Source organism: Phlebotomus argentipes, unplaced genomic scaffold (assembly GCF_947086385.1).
Source record: "Phlebotomus argentipes unplaced genomic scaffold, Phlebotomus argentipes genome assembly contig_58, whole genome shotgun sequence".
Lineage (NCBI taxonomy): Eukaryota > Metazoa > Arthropoda > Insecta > Diptera > Psychodidae > Phlebotomus > Phlebotomus argentipes.
Genome location: NW_026776189.1, coordinates 85,072 through 104,909, shown reverse-complemented (window position 1 = coordinate 104,909; position 19,838 = coordinate 85,072). Strand labels below are relative to the sequence as shown.

Below are 19,838 nucleotides of genomic sequence, written 5' to 3'. Positions count from 1 at the left end.
TGTCACTTTTGCGAAAGAAACCATGCGACAGCTGATGATGATCTTCCAGACTTTGCCGGAAGACACAGAAGAGCGCCACAAGAGGAGGGAAGTTCATTGGACCCATTTTGAGTGCTCTCCAAGGGGCAAATCACAAGAAGCGATTTTTGAGGAAACTTAATGTTCTCTAATCAAATAATCAAAATTATTTGAATAAAATAATAAAAAAAAGATTATTTTCCCAAGGAAAATTGAAAAAATAATCAGAATCTGAAAAAAAAATTATCAAATTCTGAATTAAATAATTAAAAAAACATTATTTTCACAATTATAATTGAAAAATAATCAAAAATATTGAAAAAAAAAACAATTTTTTAATCAAATATTCAGAAAATAATAAAAAAATATTGAAAAAATAATCAAATTTTAATGAAATAATCGAGAAAATGGTAAAAAAATAATCAGAATTTGTATGAAATAATCAAAATTTGCATTAAAATCACAAATAATCAAATTTCAACGAATCACAAAGTTAATGGTCTCAACTTGCGCGAGTGATTGACCCCTTGGCGCTCTCAATTCACTCTCTTCTCACAATATCCCAAAAATTCACCATTCATCATGCAGAAGAAGAAGAAGCTCTAGGGGTAAATGGGGCAGCTTCAGATTGGGGCAGCTTCAGATTTCTTAATTTTCTCAGTGATTTTTACATGAATAAATTCCTGGTCTTCACACAATGTTTGTAGTCCTTAAGGACTACAATTGACGAAAATTTGCACAGGATTGCCTTGACTGTTTAGATAAAATAAGTGAAAATTGAAAATCACTCACAAACTAGAATTTTGCTGCCGAATTGATTGCGTGTTTTCTCCATTAAAAAAGCCACAATTCGCGTGAAACACAATCAAAGGTTATTGAGAGTTAAGTAGAGATTCTAAATATGCCCGAACTTTTCCTCCTGATCACGGCCTTTTCAGTGGGTGGTGGAAAATGCACAAACACTGCCCACGGGGCAGCTTCGGATCGCCACGGACTGACAACAGCGCGCTCTGACAGTCTGACGCAACATCACGGTCGAAATTTTCTTGTGGCAAATATTGAAGATTTTTCACAAAGTGCCGTTCTGTGCTGCATTGCTTCATCACGTTAAACGACTTCTTAGTGGAAAAGTGAGAAAATACACGCGAAAATCACTGATTTGCACTGATTTGATTTGTGGTGGCACTGAAGTTGCCACCACTCACGCATGGTGGCGTTGCGATGCAGGAAAAATGACGGGCAACTTGCTTTTCGCTCAGAAATTTTGACAGTGCGTGCAAGGGTCCAGAAAAGTCGCGAAAATATTACTTTAAAGGCGATTTTTAGGGAATCAAACAGTTTCAGTGCGTAGAATAGATATCAAAGTGATCATTTGCCCGCGATTCTACAATTCCACAATGGAATTTAAGGTAAATATAAGTGAAAATCTGAAGCTGCCCCAGAGCAATCCGAAACATCCCCGTGCGGGGCAGTTTCAGATAAATTACAATATTATTTTCATTCTCCTTTAGAGGAAAAAGGATCAGTTTTAATGCCCAATGAAAGGCATTTTCTGAAGCTCAATAGACGAGAGTTTATTTGAGCGTTGTGATCATTTCAATATATTCAGCCGATTTTTCAAGAAAAAATCCTAAAGTTGGAACAGCATTTCGAATCTGAAGCTGCCCCACTTACCCCTATTTATAATTTCGTCTGGACAGTTTTTACACTTCCCAGGCAGCATTGGCGTCGTGTGTGTGTGTGTTTGTGTGTTGTTCTTGAAGATAGACCATTGCGGTGTTCCCATTAAATGCTAAACAGGGTTGATGCTTTCACAGTCTCGCGCAGAGATAAAGATCTTCTAAATTCTAATTAGAGATCATTAAGAAAAAAAGGGATCTTTTGGTGGGAGAGTTTGCAAAGCAGAGAGAGAGAGAAAAAGTGCTGCTTGAGAATCTGCACAGACACACTTGACACGAATTCCAATCTGTAATTGATCAATATAATTATCGATCGTGCAGATGATGAGATAACAACAACTCATAAAGCCCCTCCAGTGCCCTAGATCACAGTGTGGCTCAACGGACATTTTCCGCAGCGATTAGATATAACGCCAGTGCCAATCTTCATGCATTAATCATGGCCCAAAATCCGCCCAATTAGTAACATTTGTATATATAGAAAAAATCGCGCGCATTTTTATAATTGCGCGCGATGTGTTTGTGCACTACTGAAGGCCCTCATCGTAAACATTTGGTCACCAAATGCCTCCAAAAAGCGACCTTGTTGGCTGGTTTCTTTTCGCCTTGAAATGTGCTATTGCTGCTCTCTTTGGAAAAAAAAAATCACTCACACACACCGAGTGCAATTTACAAATTATCAAGAAGCAATATATTTCTCCTTTGCGGCTTATTTTGTGATAAAAATTGTAATTTAACGCACTGTGTGTGTGTGTGTTTGTGCGCGGCAATTCAAGCTGATAACATAGAGGAAAAGTGTATGGAAATTCGCGTCGATCATGCGAACAAATTGGGCTCAATATAACACCGCGCGCACAACCAGAGCACGAGGAAAAGACGCAGATGTTGTCAAAATTTCACTGCACCTGCCCAATGTGCATTTAGTCTGCTGAAAAATTCACCCCAAAAACACGAGACACTCCAATTAGCATTTCTCGTCTCGTGCGCGATCAATAATATCCTTTACTTTCGTGAAACAATGATTTGACACATTACCGAAAAACCATCACAAAGCCACACATACACACACACACGACATTTCATGGTGCTAATGAATTGTAGCAGAACAAGAAGATCACTTTGTGTAAAGTTTAATCTTTGTCACACAAATCTCTCTCACATTCAAGCCTATAAACCAAGCGATAGAGATTCCCTTCTTGTCGACTCTTGATGAATTTTTGGGAAACAAAATCAGACAACTGATTGTAGAACTATTAATCAAAAGTGTCACTCTTCATCTATGACAAAATGAAATCATGGGTCTGTGATTGGATTATGGGACTTTTTTCGAGAGGATTTTGACCCCCAAACACTGAAATGCAATGAACAAAGAGAAAAAGACGGATGCGAATCTAATTTTAATCAATACTTCAGAGGAAAGAATCTGTTAAGATCCTAGTTTTAGGAAAAAAAATTTGCAATTCTTTATGTTTTTCATTTATTTGAAAACTATTTTCAGAAGTTTTTTTTGAGAACAAGAAAAATCTTTCGAGTATTAGACATAAGTTTGCAAATTTTCATAAGAATGTCAATTAATAAGAATGTCATAGTAAAGGACAATAGGAAAAAGGCAGAATTTTCTGAAAGAAACGAAAGAAACAGAGAAAGTCAAGGGGTAAACATGTGCCACCCTGAGTGAAACCGGATTGCGAAGATTGTGTGATTGCGCCCAAAGATTGCGGATTGCGCCCAAAGATTGAGGATTGCGCCCAAAGATCGTGTGATTGCGCCCAAAGATTGCGGATTGCGCACAAAGATTGCGGATTGCGCCCAAAGATCGTGTGATTGCGCCCAAAGATTGCGGATTGCGCCCAAAGATCGTGTAATTGCGCCCCAAGATTGCGGATTGCGCCAAAAGATTGCGGATTGCGCCCAAAGATCGTGTGATTGCGCCCAAAGATTGTGGATTGCGCCCAAAGATCGTGTGATTGCGCCCAAAGATTGCGGATTGCGCACAAAGATTGCGGATTGCGCCCAAAGATTGCGGATTGCGCCCAAAGTTTGCGGATTGCGCCCAAAGATCGTGTGATTGCGCCCAAAGATTGCGGATTGCGCCCAAAGATCGTGTGATTGCGCCCAAAGATCGTGAGATTGCGCCTAAAGATTGCGGATTGCGCTCAAAGATCGTGAGATTGCGCCTAAAGATTGCGGATTGCGCCCAAAGATCGTGTGATTGCGCCCAAAGATTGCGGATTGCGCCCAAAGATTGCGATTTTACACTAGGGATTGCGGATTGCGTTTGGGATTGCGAAAATTGCGTTTTCAGTGAACCGTGATTGCGCCACATGTTTACCCCTTGGAGAAAGTCTTAAGGCCAATTCCGTAGAAATAAAGTTAAGAATAACATAAACTGTATAAGTGATTGCGCCCAAAGATTGTTTTTTTCAGTGGTTTAACTTCACTGATTAAATACTAGAATAAATTAGATTAAACTAAGATTTCGCTGCAAATAGAATAATTTTGTCATCTTCAAACCCTTTTACCTTATTTTTCTCAAACTTTTTTATTTGATATTCAAAAGTTCTCGAGAAAGCATAAAAAGAAGGATTTACAAAGCCAGAAACTTGGAGGTTAAATGAAGTCATCTCACTTCTAATATCAAGTATACCAAGAGAATAAAAAATCCCTTTTTTCTCCTACAACAAACAACGAATCTCTCGTCTGCATTCCATTATTCAGTGCCAAGAGATTGAGTTCAAACATTTAATATCGCAAAGAAAGCAAACTCCAAAACACGACGCTGTACAAGCAATATTTTCAATTTAACCAGCACAAAATCTCCCTGAGTCGCCACATAGCATTATATCCAAACAGCAAATATTTATGTTTGTGCCATTAAGATAAAGAAGAAGAAAAAAAATCCATCCAGCATTGAGGAAATAATTTTCAATTATTCCAATATACACACACATTCAGAACCATAAAACTCCGATTGTTTCACATGATATGAATATTCCTTGGGAAAATCACTCTGGGAAATGATGCCTGGAGAATCAATTAATGCAACTTTGTTGGCCCTGATGGCTTTCGTCACTCTTCTCTGGAATTGTGTGTGTTTGCGTGCACGCTTAGGAGAGCGGTTAAGGTCATTCCCTTATCGGACAGTGTCAGTCCAGCGCGTGTTTTGAACTCCGAATGACTCACAATCGATTGATTAAATATTTGTCATATTTACATTTGGATGAGAAATCGTGATAGAATACAAAATTCCAGGTCTTATTGAGTGCAAACACTGGTGTCTTTCACACCACAACAAGGGGCAGATATTGTGGTCTGAGATGGTGTACAGCTTGAAAGTGGCAAAATATATAGAATATTTGCACTGAAAAAGCTTCAAATTCAACCAAATTGAGACATTTTCGTAATTAATTTTGCTTAAAAATCAATTTTATTGCTTTTTTGATGTTATGTTTAATTTAAAAATATATTAAATCGTCAAATTTCTCTGTTTCTTGGTACATTTGAGCATTGTTGGTGTGAAAAAACTTCATATTGATTGAGAACAAACCTTAAAGTCAAACATAACCTAAAAAATATCACTAAATTTGCAGAAAAATGTCTTTTCGCCTTGATTTTTTTTTTGAGTTTTCACTGTACAAGAATATTTACACTAAAAGATCTTTTTTTTTCAACAAATTGAAACATTTTTTTTTAATAATTTGCCAAGAAACATCAATTTAGTCGCTTTGTTTTTAGGTTATGTGACAAAATAACCTTCAAAATCATAAAATTTCTGTTAAAACTGCAAATATTTCTCTTTTTCTCTGTAGATTTCAGCATTTTTGTGCGAAAAAACGTCATATTGAATTGAGAAAAGGCTTAAAAGTATTGGAATGATTGCATAACCTCAAAAAATATCAAATCCCAGACTAGAAAAGTGTTTCTTTAGGTTATTTTTCGCGGTATTTTCGTAGAAATATTGACATATTTCACTATTTTTACTCATTTTCAATGTTTGGAGGAATTTAAATTAGTCGTAGAGGAATTTTCTAAGTAGAATTCATAACCTCACCATTCGATTATATTGTGAAAAAGTCAGAATTGAGTGTGAGAAAGAGTTGAAGGAGTGGAAAAAGTGATGGAAAATGCATTTTTAAGGGTGTTAAATGCTAAAACAAGTATTTAAAAAAAATGTTATCACAATTATTCTTTGGTGATTCAAGTAAAAAAAAAGATTGTCAACTGCCTATAATTTACAATTACTTCTAACTTTTAAAAGATTGATTGTTCTGCATATGTCTTTGATTCTGCAACATAAATTGTGGTGTACACAATTTAGCTGTACTATCTCTCTCTCTTGTTCTACAGTGATGTCTTGTCTTGGACTGCGGAAATTGAAGGAAAAAACCCACCCTTACTGGCAGCATGTTTGGTTCATTATAGAAACCCCTCATCGAGTGCTTCGACCACTTCATGAGCCAACTACAAATTAACTTTCCCGGTGTGACCGCGCGCGGTGAGAAAATGGGAACAATGAGCGCACAGTTGATGAACAATGTACAACTCTGGAGAGCCAAGCATGAGATATTGTTGGCTTTTCATTTGCGCTCTGTGTTGGTGGAGAAGAGAAGAAAAAAATCATGTTATTCGCGCATCACATAAGTCGCCTTCTTGTACCCATTTTTCCATCTCTTCCTCCTCCTCCTTCACACCGCATGAAAACGGTCGTCTTGCTGCCGCTGCTGCTGCTGTTGGTGGAAAAACTCTTCTCTATCAGCGTACTGTGGATGGTGTTCTTGATTCATCTTCGGGTGCGCAAGAAATAAAAACATTGATAGAGAAGACTGCACACGAGAAACCGTAACATTTTCCATCTCACTCACAGCATTTTTAATGAAGATCAGTGAGCAAGAGAGGCGTACAATTTTTTTTTTAACATTATAAGATCAAGTAAGTAGTCTTTGGAGATTTTAGATGAAGAAGAATTGCCTCCAAAGTGCATTTCTCATTGAGACATAAAGTGAGAGAAAATTGTGGAGAATCATTTGCAGTCTCTTCAATTCTGATAAAATCCTCTTTCTTTCTTTCTCTCTCTCTCTCTCCTTTGCATCCCGAGCAGAAAGAACTTGTGTGTGTATATATATGTCTCAACGGCGTGTAAATGCGGATGCAATAAAACACAAAAGAAGTCCACAACATCCAGAGAAGTCTAGTGTACACATTAAAATTATTAAAGACACTTAATATCTCCCATACAGAAATAGCTCGAGAGAGTGAACGCGTGCATTCATAATTAAGTTTATATTGTTGATGGGCATAAAGAAGAGGACTTTTCTCCGCGCACATGACATACAAAAAAATTACCCTCAATTGAATGTGTTGCATAAATTTAATTAAAAAATACAGACACTCGACAGTATGGCGAGAATGTTAACTCTCAGGGTTAGTTTTTCACCCTCCTTTTGATTATATTTTTTTTTTCAGGTATAAACACAAAAGTTGTACATATCTTACAGTTCCGTCCATTAAATTATGACACACAAACTAGACACAAGATATATTATAGTGTGTCAAAAGAATGACGAAACACTCTCAATTAATCTCCCCACAGAAAGAAAGAAAGAAAAAATCATTTCATCGACCAAATGCGATGATAAAATAGGAGAAAGACGAAAAGACATGCATTATTGCCCACTTGGTGAGTCTCTCTCTCTCTATATAATTCAAAAACATGGACACTCAATTAAGCAGGCACAGCGAAACATGTGTGAAATAATTCACGGGAAGTGATATTAGAAAGAGAAAAAGTTATAAATTTTTTTTTCACCACCACCACAAATTATTGAGGAAGAGAGTGCTGACTCAATATGTGGATCAGTAATTCTGGGTTTTTGTAACACCACAATACCGAAAAAAAGCAAACAACAACGCACTAAACGATGCTTTTGCATGCGCTGCATCGACAATCAATTAAGCAAATCAATTTGCGAAAGTTTCTCTCTCGAGACCATAAATCTCTCTTATTTCTTGAGTTGTTTTGGATCTGAGACTTTGATGCACTACGAATGATTGCACATTTATGGTCTCCCACAAATTGAGCCCCAAGTTGCGGCTGCCGCCGACATTGATGACAGTTTCAGCGAGAAAATAAAAAACAGTAGAAAATCCCGCAGTGGACCGAACTGAGAATCAATGAGTGACCAATAAATATTATAGGCATTGGCAACCAGGAAGGAAAGGGACTCAAAACAGGTAACAGACACAGCAGAAAAAAGAACAGCGTAAGAGAAGAAGGGTGAGAAGAAGAAAAGAAGGGGAAAGAAGAACAGAAGCAAGAGAAAGGCAGAACATATGTTCGGGAGATTCTTCAAAAGAACAGGGCTTTTCAGAAATAGATAAGAAAGTCCCATAAACGTCCGGATAAGGAGAAATATAGTACTGTCATTGTCAAAGTTTAGGCAGAATTGAGACACAATTAGGGGTAAATGGGGCAGCTTCAGATTGGGGCAGTTTCAGATTTCTTAATTTTCTCAGAGATTTTTGCATGAATAAATTCCTGGTCTTCACACAATGTTTGTAGTCCTTAAGGACTACAATTGACGAAAATTTGCACAGGATAGCCTTGACTGTTTAGATAAAATAAGTGAAAATTGAAAATCACTCACAAACTAGAATTTTGCTGCCGAATTGATTGCGTGTTTTCTCCATTAAAAAAGCCACAATTCGCGTGAAACACAATCAAAGGTTATTGAGAGTTAAGTAGAGATTCTAAATGTGCCCGAACTTTTCCTCCTTGGCACGGCCTTTTCAGTGGGTGGTGGAAAATGCACAAACACTGCACACGGGGCAGTTTCGGATCGCCACGGACTGACAACAGCGCGCTCTGACAGTCTGACGCAACATCACGGTCGAAATTTTCTTGTGGCAAATATTGAAGATTTTTCACAAAGTGCCGTTCTGTGCTGCATTGCTTCATCACGTTAAACGACTTCTTAGTGGAAAAGTGAGAAAATACACGCGAAAAACACTGATTTGCACTGATTTGATTTGTGGTGGCACTGAAGTTGCCACCACTCACGCATGGTGGCGTTGCGATGCAGGAAAAATGACGGGCAACTTGCTTTTCGCTCAGACATTTTGACAGTCCGTGCAAGGGTCCAGAAAAGTCGCGAAAATATTACTTTAAAGGCGATTTTTAGCGAAATAAACAGTTTCAGTGTGTAGAATAGATATCAAAGTGATCATTTGCCCGCGATTCTACAATTCCACAATGGAATTTATGGTAAATATCAGTGAAAATCTGAAACTGCCCCAGAGCAATCCGAAACATCCCCGTGCGGGGCAGTTTCAGATTAATTACAATATTATTTTCATTCTCCTTTAGAGGAAAAAGGATCAGTTTTAATGCTCAATGAAAGGCATTTTCTGAAGCTCAACAGACGAGAGTTTATTTGAGCGTTGTGATCATTTCAATATATTCAGCCGATTTTTCAAGAAAAAATCCTAAAGTTGGAACAGCATTTTGAATCTGAAGCTGCCCCACTTACCCCTATTACTGTTAATCATAGAAAAGATTTGTAGAACAATCCAAATCCATTTCGTCATTTTCTACACAGAGAAAACACTTAAGAAACACTTTCTAAGAATGAAAATCAATCGAGTTTCAATTAAAATTCATTACTGATGTTAAATAATAAATTCTACACAATGAAAATGAAAGAAAGGGAGTGAAAATCATCAAAAATCATTGAAAAAGTTTATTTTAAAACAAAAAAAATGTGTGTAATTTTAGTTTGAAAGCAATTAAAAACCAACTTCTAAGAAGTTATAGTGAAAAAGACTTATGATCAAACAATGTGTATAAAATTAGTGAATTATTGAATAGCAAAAAGAAAACAATGCTTTGAAAAATGTTGGTCAATTGACGTATTTTGTCTTCATAATTTCACCAACTTGTTTTGCTTATTCACAACACAAATTATATATGCCATAATAATGAAGTCTTTTACTGCGCGAGTTTCCGCAATTGATTGAATAATTGTTGGAAAAATTCACCTAATTATATCCATTCACACACCAATTATAAGCATCCAATTTCCAACCCATAGCAATTGAGCAACACTTTGACGAAGACACATATATGTATGTATGAATTGAGTAACAATTCACCATCTCAGTCGCAACTTCTTCGAAGGGGTCGTGCGCGTTGTTGATCTAATTTGGGAGAAATGTGATTGTGTTGTTGCGCCTCTGGAGAGGAAGAAAATAAAATCCCACGGAAAGTAAGCGCATAAAATTAGAATTTTGCCCTCCTCATCAACCATCATCACCAATCAAGTGTTAATTGCTCACTTGTGCGCGCGCGTTCATCTGAGATTTCTCGCCGTGATTATTGTGCCAGTCGACGAAACAATGATAGGAGAAGTCTTTGCCGCCACTTTTCTCCTCATCAATTAATTACATTCATGGGTTGTATATATGACTATGTGAGAGAGGGTTAAAAAGTGAGAAAAAATACAACGTCTTATGGGCAATTTTTAAAAATATATATTCAACGCCGCATTCTGCTGGCAAACAAAGCCAACAACAACAGCAAATGGTAATTTATTTGCCTCTGACTCACACACCAACTCTCGATTACGCTCTTCAATCTAAACTTATATGTCTGCTTTTGCCCACAATATATGAAGAATTCACATCACAGCACGATTCTCGAGTTGAGGACACAAAGAACAGAAAGAGAGATGCTGAAAGTGCGTTCTGCAAATTTTCTCATCATATGGGGAAATTCTCAATGATAATTATCTCTTATCAAGGGGGAGATACTACGGCTAAACAGTGTACACAACTTCCAAAACACTTCTGCAATTCCTCTGCAGAATCTTCAACACTTCCAGACACTTCTTAACACCCTTAAAAATGCATTTTCCATCACTTTTTCCACTCCATCAACTCTTTCTCACACTCAATTCTGACTTTTTCACAATAGAATCAAATTGTGAGGTTATGAATTCTACTTAGAAAATTCCTCTACGACTAATTTAAATTCCTCCAAACATTGAAAATGAGTAAAAATAGTGAAATATGTCAATATTTCTACGAAAAAACCGCGAAAAATAACCTAAAGAAACACTTTTCTAGTCTGAAATTAAATATTTTTTGAGGTTATGCAATCATTTCAATACTTTCAAGCTTTTTCTCAATTCAATATGACGTTTTTCCGATCCGATATGCTGAAATTTACAGAGAAAAAGAGAAATATTTGCAGTTTAAACAGAAATTTGATGATTTTGAAGGTTATTTTATCACATAACCTATAACAAAGCAATAAAATTCAATTTTCTAGTCAAAGTAATTTAAAAAAAATGCTTCAATTTGTCGAAAAGATTGCTTTTTCAGTAAAAATATTCTTGTACAGTGAAAACTGTGAAAATAATCAAGGCACAGAGTTATTTTTCTGTATTTAAGTGATATTTTTGAGGTTATGTGTGACTTTTAGGCTTTTTCTCAATCAATATGAAGAGTTTTCGCTCCAAAAATGCTCAAATCTGCCAAGAAACAGAGAAATTTGATAATTTTATATATTTTTTGAATCAAACATAACCTCAAAAAAGCAATAAAAATTATTTTTAAGCAAAATTAATTAGGAAAATGTCTCAATTTGATTGAAATTGAAGCTTTTTCAGTGCAAATATTTTATATATTTTGCCACTTTCACTTCTAAACACTTCCTTTCCATCTGTACACCATCTCAGACCATAATATCTCCCCCTTGTCTCTTATCTTTATTCTGTGGAAAATGCAAAATCACCAACCTTTGATCGTCAAACTTCAAACAGTTGATAATCAATGTGAAAGCCAAGGGGGAGATAAAACTATGACTTCAGTCTGAATACGAATTTCTGAACACTTTCACACACTTTTCAAGATCATCTTAGAAGAAATTGTAGGAAAAATTAAAATAACCCAAAATTTTTGGTAGTTTGCAAAATATTCTGTCATTCTTGTTTTGAAGAAATGCCTCAATTTGTTTATAAACAGCCTTCAAGAAAAGAAATATGACAAAGATTGAAACACTTTTACATACATATTAAATATATCTCCCCCTTGGTGAGAAAATACACGGAAAAAAGTGCCTCATAAACCACTTAAGAAAGCTTGTGGATTTTTGAGTATCACAAAGAATTCGGCCGATGTGATAAAGAAAGGCAATCAGATGGAAAAATTGGCAAAATAGGAGTGAGAAAAAAAGAGCCATTTGGCGGCAGTCAATAAAAATTTGGCCCAAAAACCAAATATCACACACCATTAAGCCAAAAATTTTCCCATAACCATTTGGCCAATCTCTAATGTATATCCCACTAATGTATGATAATGTTGACATGAGAAATCTAATTAACAAATTTGGCCACTTCCACGCACAGCCGCCAGAGCGCCATCAAGTGTTGTGCAATTAAGCCCAATTTGAGCAGTTCTTGTGATCTTTACACCCACACAAATTCATGCAAATGGCCTCACAGTGGCTCTGATTTCGCCGCCCTCGCGCGCGCAAGACACTCTTAATGTGACGCACCCGAAGATGAAGAAGTGCCTCTTTACCTCTGTCCATTGACGACGATCACAAAGCACCCGCACAACCACGGGTGACTCACTTTGCCAAGGGCAGGAGAAAAAAAAACCACTCAAATTCTCCCTCAACAAGAGCCAAGGGGTCAATCAATCGCAAGTTGAGACCATTAACTTTGTGATTTTAATGCAAATTCTGATTTTTTTTGATCATTTTCTGAATATTTCATTAAAAATTGATTATTTTTTGAATATCTTTTGATTACTTTCTGAATATTTCAAAAAAATTGATTATTTTTTACATTATTCTGATTATTTTTTTTAATTAATTTATTATTCAATTTTATTTAGGAAAAACATCATTTTGTATGATTGAATATTTAATAAAAAATAAAATAAAATAATTAGAAATGATAATTTTTTAATATTCTATTGAAAATTTGTTAATTTTGCAATTTTTCTTGCGAAAATAATCTTTTTCTTTTACTATTTTATTTAAAATTTGATTAATTTTGCAATTTTACTTATGAAAAACATCATTTTTATTATTTTTATTTATGATTTTTTTACTCAAATAATTGATATTATTTGATAAAAGAGAACATTAAGTTTCCTCAAAACAAAACCCCTCTTAAATTCACCCCCACAACAAGAGCAAATAATCGAGAAAATTACACGTTGAGTGGCAAATTCATCGACATTCTCGTGACTCAATTGCAGCTTTTGGCGCACGTTCGCGAGGGACAAAAATGACCCCGTGTGTGTTATTAATTGTTTGCCATTTGCAGATCGCCCCGAAGCGCGACAACGCGCGTAGTTCCATGCCATGCAGTTGAAGACCAGATGTTAGACTGCTGAGTGGGGTGAGACACTCTTCAGCCAAACAAAGGACAATTTAACCCAATTCCCAACCATCAATCTTCAATTTGTTATCGCCCAGAGAAAGCATTCAACTTTTTTTGTCTTAATCACAAACACACCAATTGGATTAAAATGCCATTGAATTTGATCAAAGAAATGAAGTCACTGCATATTTTCACAGTGATAACGACACTTATTCAAATTCAAATTGACGTCAGAGTCTGTCAAAGTTTCAAAAAATACAAATGATATATATTTGTTGATGTGATAACACAACTAAGCTTGAGAAAGAATGTGGGAAAAAGGTGGAATCAAAAAGAAAAGGCTCATTGCCATGGACATAGAAGAAATTCTGTGATTCTTTATGAATTTCTATGAAATAAAGAAAATTGGAGAGCTTTTTGTCACTTATATCAACATTTAACAACTGAAAACAATGCAAATTGAGATAAATTTGCCTTTTATTAAGCATTTTTGCGTTGAAAAAGGTTTAAATTGAAAGGATATAGCTTAATTAGAGAAGAAAAACGCGAAATAACCTACTTAAATAGTTTATTTTCAAAGGAAAAGAAGCAGGCTGTGTTCTTCATGACATTATGACTACTTTGGTACTGAAAATCTTTCAATTACATCACCAAATGATGACATAACCTCATTTCTAAGATATTCTAATCAGAAACATCAGAAGATTTTGTGAAATTTTAGGAAATAATCGTGAAAATCGCCAATGAAAGTAAATTTCAAGCATTTTTTGACATTCATCCTCAAGAATTCGATTTTAGAGCTGAGAAAAATGGTGTGAGAGTAATTCACTGACACCTTTCTGTCCGTCGCCCAGTGAGTGCAATGGTTCTTATCAGGGCGGAAGGACATTCCGGACAGGAAGTGGGGCTCTCGGCGCGGGACGTGGGGGCGCGCGGGGTGATTGAAAGGGGGCGGCGGCGGCGGTGGGGGTGACAGGAAGTGACGGAGTGCGCATGGTTCCTCCGGTGGGCGACGCGCAACAGTTCATTGTCCGCACGGCCGGGGGTGGAAAAAAATCAATTTGGCCACCGATGGGAATCAATCAGTGACCCACTTACTTGTCGTCCGGGAGTCTCTTCAGCTCCGCCATGTCCAGCTCCAGGCGCAGATTTGCCACTTCGCATAGCAACCTATCGCGGTCGGAAGTCACTTCGCGCAGCTTCTCGCGAAGGAAGTAGTTCTGCCTGGCCAGATCCTCCATGGCGGCGCACTCCGTTGTGTCCACGGATGGCACGCACTCCTGATCGCACATGGGGGGGACACAGTGGGTCACGCACAAGCACAAGCACGGGGGCGGCACAGAAACAGAGAGAGAGATACAGAGATTGAGACTGTGTCCAGATAGCGGTTAAAACAGCACTCTTGCACAACACGCAGAAGCACACTTCACACGCGTGGAGGGAATTTCCTCGACGCAGCACGCACACACGCAGCCACTCACGCGGAAATGCACGGGGAAAGTCACAATTTTCACTGAGAATCGCAGCTTGGATTCACGCGTCCGATTCACTCGCCAGACATATTCAAAATGTCAACAAAACAACATTACCGCCACTTTGACAATCGATGAATATGCGCAATTCAGCACCGTGGCCATGACGGTTGCTGACAATCGATGGCGCGGGAAGTAATTTGCACGACAATATTGTGTGGATTGTGTGTTTTTCCACGAATTGTCGATAGATTGAGGTAGAAATTAGTGCATTTTCCCATATTTAACACTTTGCAGATGTATTTTGACAACTTTGAGGGAGAAAATCCAGGAATTTCTCTCATTTCTCTCCAGCACAATAGTAATAAACACTTTCCCATGGTGGCGCTGCGCGGTGAACACTGTTTTTTCGCCCAAAAATAGGCAAATGAGTAGCAATGAAGCACCGTTATGGAAATTTGAATGGCAAAGTGCACAAGTTACAGGGTGTATCACTTGAAATTCACTAGAATATTCATTATTGATTTTTCTCAGCTCTAAATCCATGCATGGAGAGCGTGAAATGACGGATGGATAGGCAGAAAATCTCTGTGAAACCCCTTTAAAATGCCTTGAACACCCATTAAATACCCAATCAAAGTGTGAAAGTGCAGCTTTTACGAGGATCATCATCACATGTATTTTATCAATCATCTGGCGATCCTTCGTCATCTTAAATATTTGTTTCGTTCTTCTCTGGACACAACAAAAATACATTTGAACATGGGCTAATGAGGTGATGACGTGGCAAAGGGAAAATAGCGTGAAGAATGTTGTAAGACGAATTGTCTGGGCGTGAGCAGAATTGATAATTGATTGTGAAATGAGCCTGCAAATTGTCTGCGGGGCAAATTGATTAATTTCTCACCAACCCCTCGCGAACGTCTTGCCAATGCGCGAAAGCGTGGATTTATTTTGAAGGCGCAAACCCGCAAGAACCCCAACAAAGGCTATTGAAAGCTCACGCTTGCATCAATTAATCATTTTTAATAAAGTTGATTTTGTTGCGGTTGCGCCAAAAATTGTTCTTCAGCAGAGTTGGTGGCGACAAAACTGTGTGCAGATTGAGGATTTTTCCACAATTTCTCGTCATATTTACTCAGCAAAGGGGGAGATATTATGGTCGAGAAGTGGGTTTTCGAAGTAGAAATGCTTGAATATCATCAATATTATGAGTTTAAAAGTCTCACTTTCAACAAGGAATTAACACAATGAAATTGGTGAAAAAGAATTGTTCTTTGTATTTTTCTAGGTTATGTTATGTTGTGAAATTTAAGACAAAACTTTTTCCATCTAAATAACCATCAAAATCATCAAGTTTTGCCACCTAAATTGGCACAATTTGCAATTACTTGTTGAGATTAATAATGAAATTTGATGAATATCAGAAGGTTTTTTTTTCATCATTTAAAACTGTGTTAAATGTGCTAAAATTGATCATAACCTCTAAAAAATATTGACTATTTCAAGAGCTCTTTGATTGATTGATTTTTTCTACCTTAAAATAACAAATTTCAACTCATTGTCGGATTTGTTCTTGCTTTTAAAACGTTCCGAATAAATTTCTTTCACGGATTCTTTTCGATATTTCAAGACAATTTCTAGGTTATGTTTTCAAAGTACCATTGAAAAGATCGCTTTAAAACTGAATAACATCAAAATATCCACTGAAAACTTCAAATATATCTCAAATACTGTTTCTCTCAAAGTTTTTAGGGTCATAAAAGTATAAAAAGGCGTTAATTTTACCTTAAAATTATTTTTATTGCTTTTTTGAGGTTATGTTTAACTTAAAACAGATTAAATTGTCAAATTTCTCTGTTTCTTAGCAGATTTGAGCATTTTTGTGTGGAAAAAAACTTCATATTGATTGATAAAAAGCCTAAAAGTCAAACATAACCTCAAGAATGTCTCAGAAAATTCTCTTTTTTTAGTTATTTTTGCGGTTTGTGCTCTAAAATGGCAAATTTAACCTCATTTTTTAGTGAAAACATTGTGATATTCGCCATATTTAATCTTTTTCGGCTTTTAAGTACTTTTTAAAGCTGAATTCATAACCTCACAATTTACTCAGAATCGTTTTTCAAGCTTTATCTGAAGATTAAACTAGAACATCACGACAATAATGCATTTTTAGGGGTGTTAAGAAGTGTCTGGAAGTGTTGAAGATTCTGCAGAGGAATTGCAGAAGTGTTTTGGAAGTTGATGTACATTGTTTAGCCATATTATCTCCTCCTTGTTTCTCACCATTTGCGTGCTGTTCAACTCTGGGCGATGGCGCGGTGTGTTTGTGTGAAAAATGCCATCGCGAAAAGGCTGGGTGGAAAAAGACTTTGGCTCACACAGTGGACGTGAAAAGGTGGATTTGCACCTTTTTGTCACCATGCATCGACCGAAGAGTTTCTTTTTTTTTGCCACAGAGTCAAAAGGGAGCCACGCAAGAGTCGCATAAATCACCCCAAATGGACTCTGCCACCAATAATCTCAATAATTGGATGATTTATTGGTGAATATTAGCTGATGGCAGGCCGCGAAGTGCGACTCCCGCTCTCACAAGTGCAACTGGAACGTCGTAAATAATCCTCCTTTGTGGCATCTCACCTTCGTGCCTCTCTTTGCCCAATGCAGACTGCGGAATCTAAACAAATAATTTCCCCACAATTCACATCTCTCAATATGCAATTTACGACTGAGTGTTACAGAAGGATGTTCGCTTCTATTACAACAGCAATGGCGACTTAACGGTTTGAAGGTATGAATAACTTTTGCTAGGGTGAAAAATGCCTTGAATTGCATGAGAGAATCTTTGAACGCTAAAATTGAGCACTTTATGCAAATAAAAAAAAACTAGGAATATTTTTCTAATCTTTTTAACCTTAAAAGGATTTAAAAGAGTGCCAAAAAGACTTCCTAAGCGAATTCCTAACCTCACACTTCATTGAGAATCCTTTTCGCCATTCTTTTGATGTGCTTTCAGGCCAGATATCAAAGAAGCAGTGAAATCAATTCTCCGAATTTAAAAACTTAAGACTCTTTTTGAAATGGATAAACCCTCGATTAAAAATTATGATAAAGTAGGAATAAATATAGAAAGAATTTAAGAAGTCTAAGAGGTGATGAAAAGATAAGAAAATGCATTTTTCATGACACTTTCAAAGTGTTTGTCTCCCCCTTGACTTAATTAATCACGATTTAACGGAGTTTTCTCACTCCTTTTTTTTCTACTCCACTTAAAAGTAACAATTTGGGGTTCATTGTGAATTATTGCAATCTTTGAATTTGTGAGGTGAAAAGTGATTTCGCCAAGAGATATCAAATGATATTTCATAATAAATAAAAATAATTACAAGAGTGCAAAATCAATTTGTGGAACCTTTTGATTGGTTGTTTTGCCAAAAAATTGTCTGAAATATCTCCAAATATATAATCAATTCCTCAGTGGTGGCCACAAAGGCCATCGAGGAGTCACAAATTGAAATCGAATTGAGTGTCTTGTGGGAATAATTAACTGTGTAATGGTCAAAAGATCTCTTCATGCCTCTTTCTTTCGCGGGCCTTTTTTCGGCTGGTGGTTGAGCTGGCGCGTTAAAGAGAGGATGGAAGGCGTTTTGTTGGGTCACACACAGGGCCAAAAGAAGAAGAGAGAAAATAGCACCATCATTGCCAAGCAATTCATTTTGCTGACGGATTCACAACCGAAAAGGTGTTGTCCGTGTGTAATTCCTCTCGCTTTTGGGCTTGTAAATAAATTGACTACCGAAGAGATTCTCCCATAGAATGAAGTGGAATATAACAATTCAGCGCGCCGGAGATTACAAGACGCCCCCCCGCTTGGCGATGGATTTCATCGGATGGGCTTCTTCTTCTTCTCTCCATAGAAGAGAGAAACCCAATGGGAGGCTGAGAATGGCTGATCATCTCGTTAAAATCTATAATTACAATCGATCCCATATACGCCAAATTTGGACTTTCATCGCGCGCGTCTAATTAATTAGCACAAGGCGTGCGCCAAGGAGGAGATAATATGGTTAAAATCTGTACACTAACTTCCAAACACGGCTGCAATTCCTCTGCAGACTCTTCAACACTTCTTAACACCCCTAAAAATGGATTATTGTCGTGATTTTCTAGTTTAATCTTCAGAAAATGCTTGAAAAACCATTCTGAATAAATTGTGAGGTTATGAAAGCCAACTTTAGAACCCTTTTGAACTAATTTCAACCCTTTTCAATCCCTTTTACAATGTTTTTACTTGATAATAAAGTATAAATCGCAAAAATAACCGAGAAAAGAGGTTAAAATGACATTTTTGAGGTTATGATTGACTTTCAGGCTGTTTTCTAACCTAATCTTAAGTTTTTTCGAACGCAATTGCTTAATTTTGCCAAGAAAAGTGAAGAATTTTCAGTTTAAACACAAATTAGATGATTTTGAGGGTTATTTTATCACATAACCTAAAAACAAAGTGATTTATTTGATTTTTTTAGGAAAAGTAATTAAAGAAAATGCATCAATTTGTTGAAAATCAAGTTTTTGCAGTGAAAATATTCTTGTACAGTAAAAAATGTGAAAATAACCAAGCCAAGACACATTTTTCTGCATTTAAGTGATATTTTTGAGGTTATGTTTGACTTTTAAGCTTTTTCTCAATTCAATATCAAGTTGTTTCGCACCAAAAATGCTTAAATCTGTCAAGAAACAGAGAAATTTGACGATTTAATATATTTTTTTTAATTAAACAGAACCTCAAAAAAGCAATAAAATTGATTTTTAAGCAAAATTAAAAAACCTTCTGAGAATATTCCAAAAAAAACGAATCGGCCCCATTACGCCATTGCGCAATGTGCGATGGAAGTGTAAATGAAATTTATATGGCGGCGATGAATCTTAATTAGGCCTCCCTTTGACGCCCTTTGCAAATGGCAAACTCCACCTTCTCTCTCTCTCTTTCGCCACGGCGCGGGGGGAAATGCGAGCAAAAAGGCCGTGAGAGCGCCACTTTGTGCCAAAATGGCAATTAAAATTGAACATCGCGCGCCTCCCCGACTCACCCTTCCGCCGCGCGACATGGGCAAATGTCTCAATCTCCGCCGAGGAATCACACGGAATTTCCAACAAGGCGAGAAGAAGAGAGTCGCGAGAAGATAGAGTTCCAAGCGTTCCGAACTAATTTAGAAGCATTAAACAGAGATAAAACGCTTCGAAGTCTGATTCTCAGCGAGTTGGTTTGCGCCGGAGGA

At 36.9% G+C, this 19,838-nt stretch overlaps 1 protein-coding gene across 1 annotated transcript in view; it reads right to left on the bottom strand.

Annotated features, from left to right (window-relative positions):
- LOC132264392 (IQ motif and SEC7 domain-containing protein 2) overlaps positions 1-14,618 on the bottom strand; it is a 66,686-nt gene extending 52,068 nt beyond the window's left edge. The window contains exon 1 of the mRNA XM_059764590.1: positions 14,186-14,618. Coding sequence (XP_059620573.1) covers positions 14,186-14,379 — 194 coding nt within the window. The 5' untranslated portion in view covers positions 14,380-14,618. The remainder of the gene's footprint in view (positions 1-14,185) is intronic.
- Between the last annotated feature and the right edge of the window lie 5,220 nt (positions 14,619-19,838).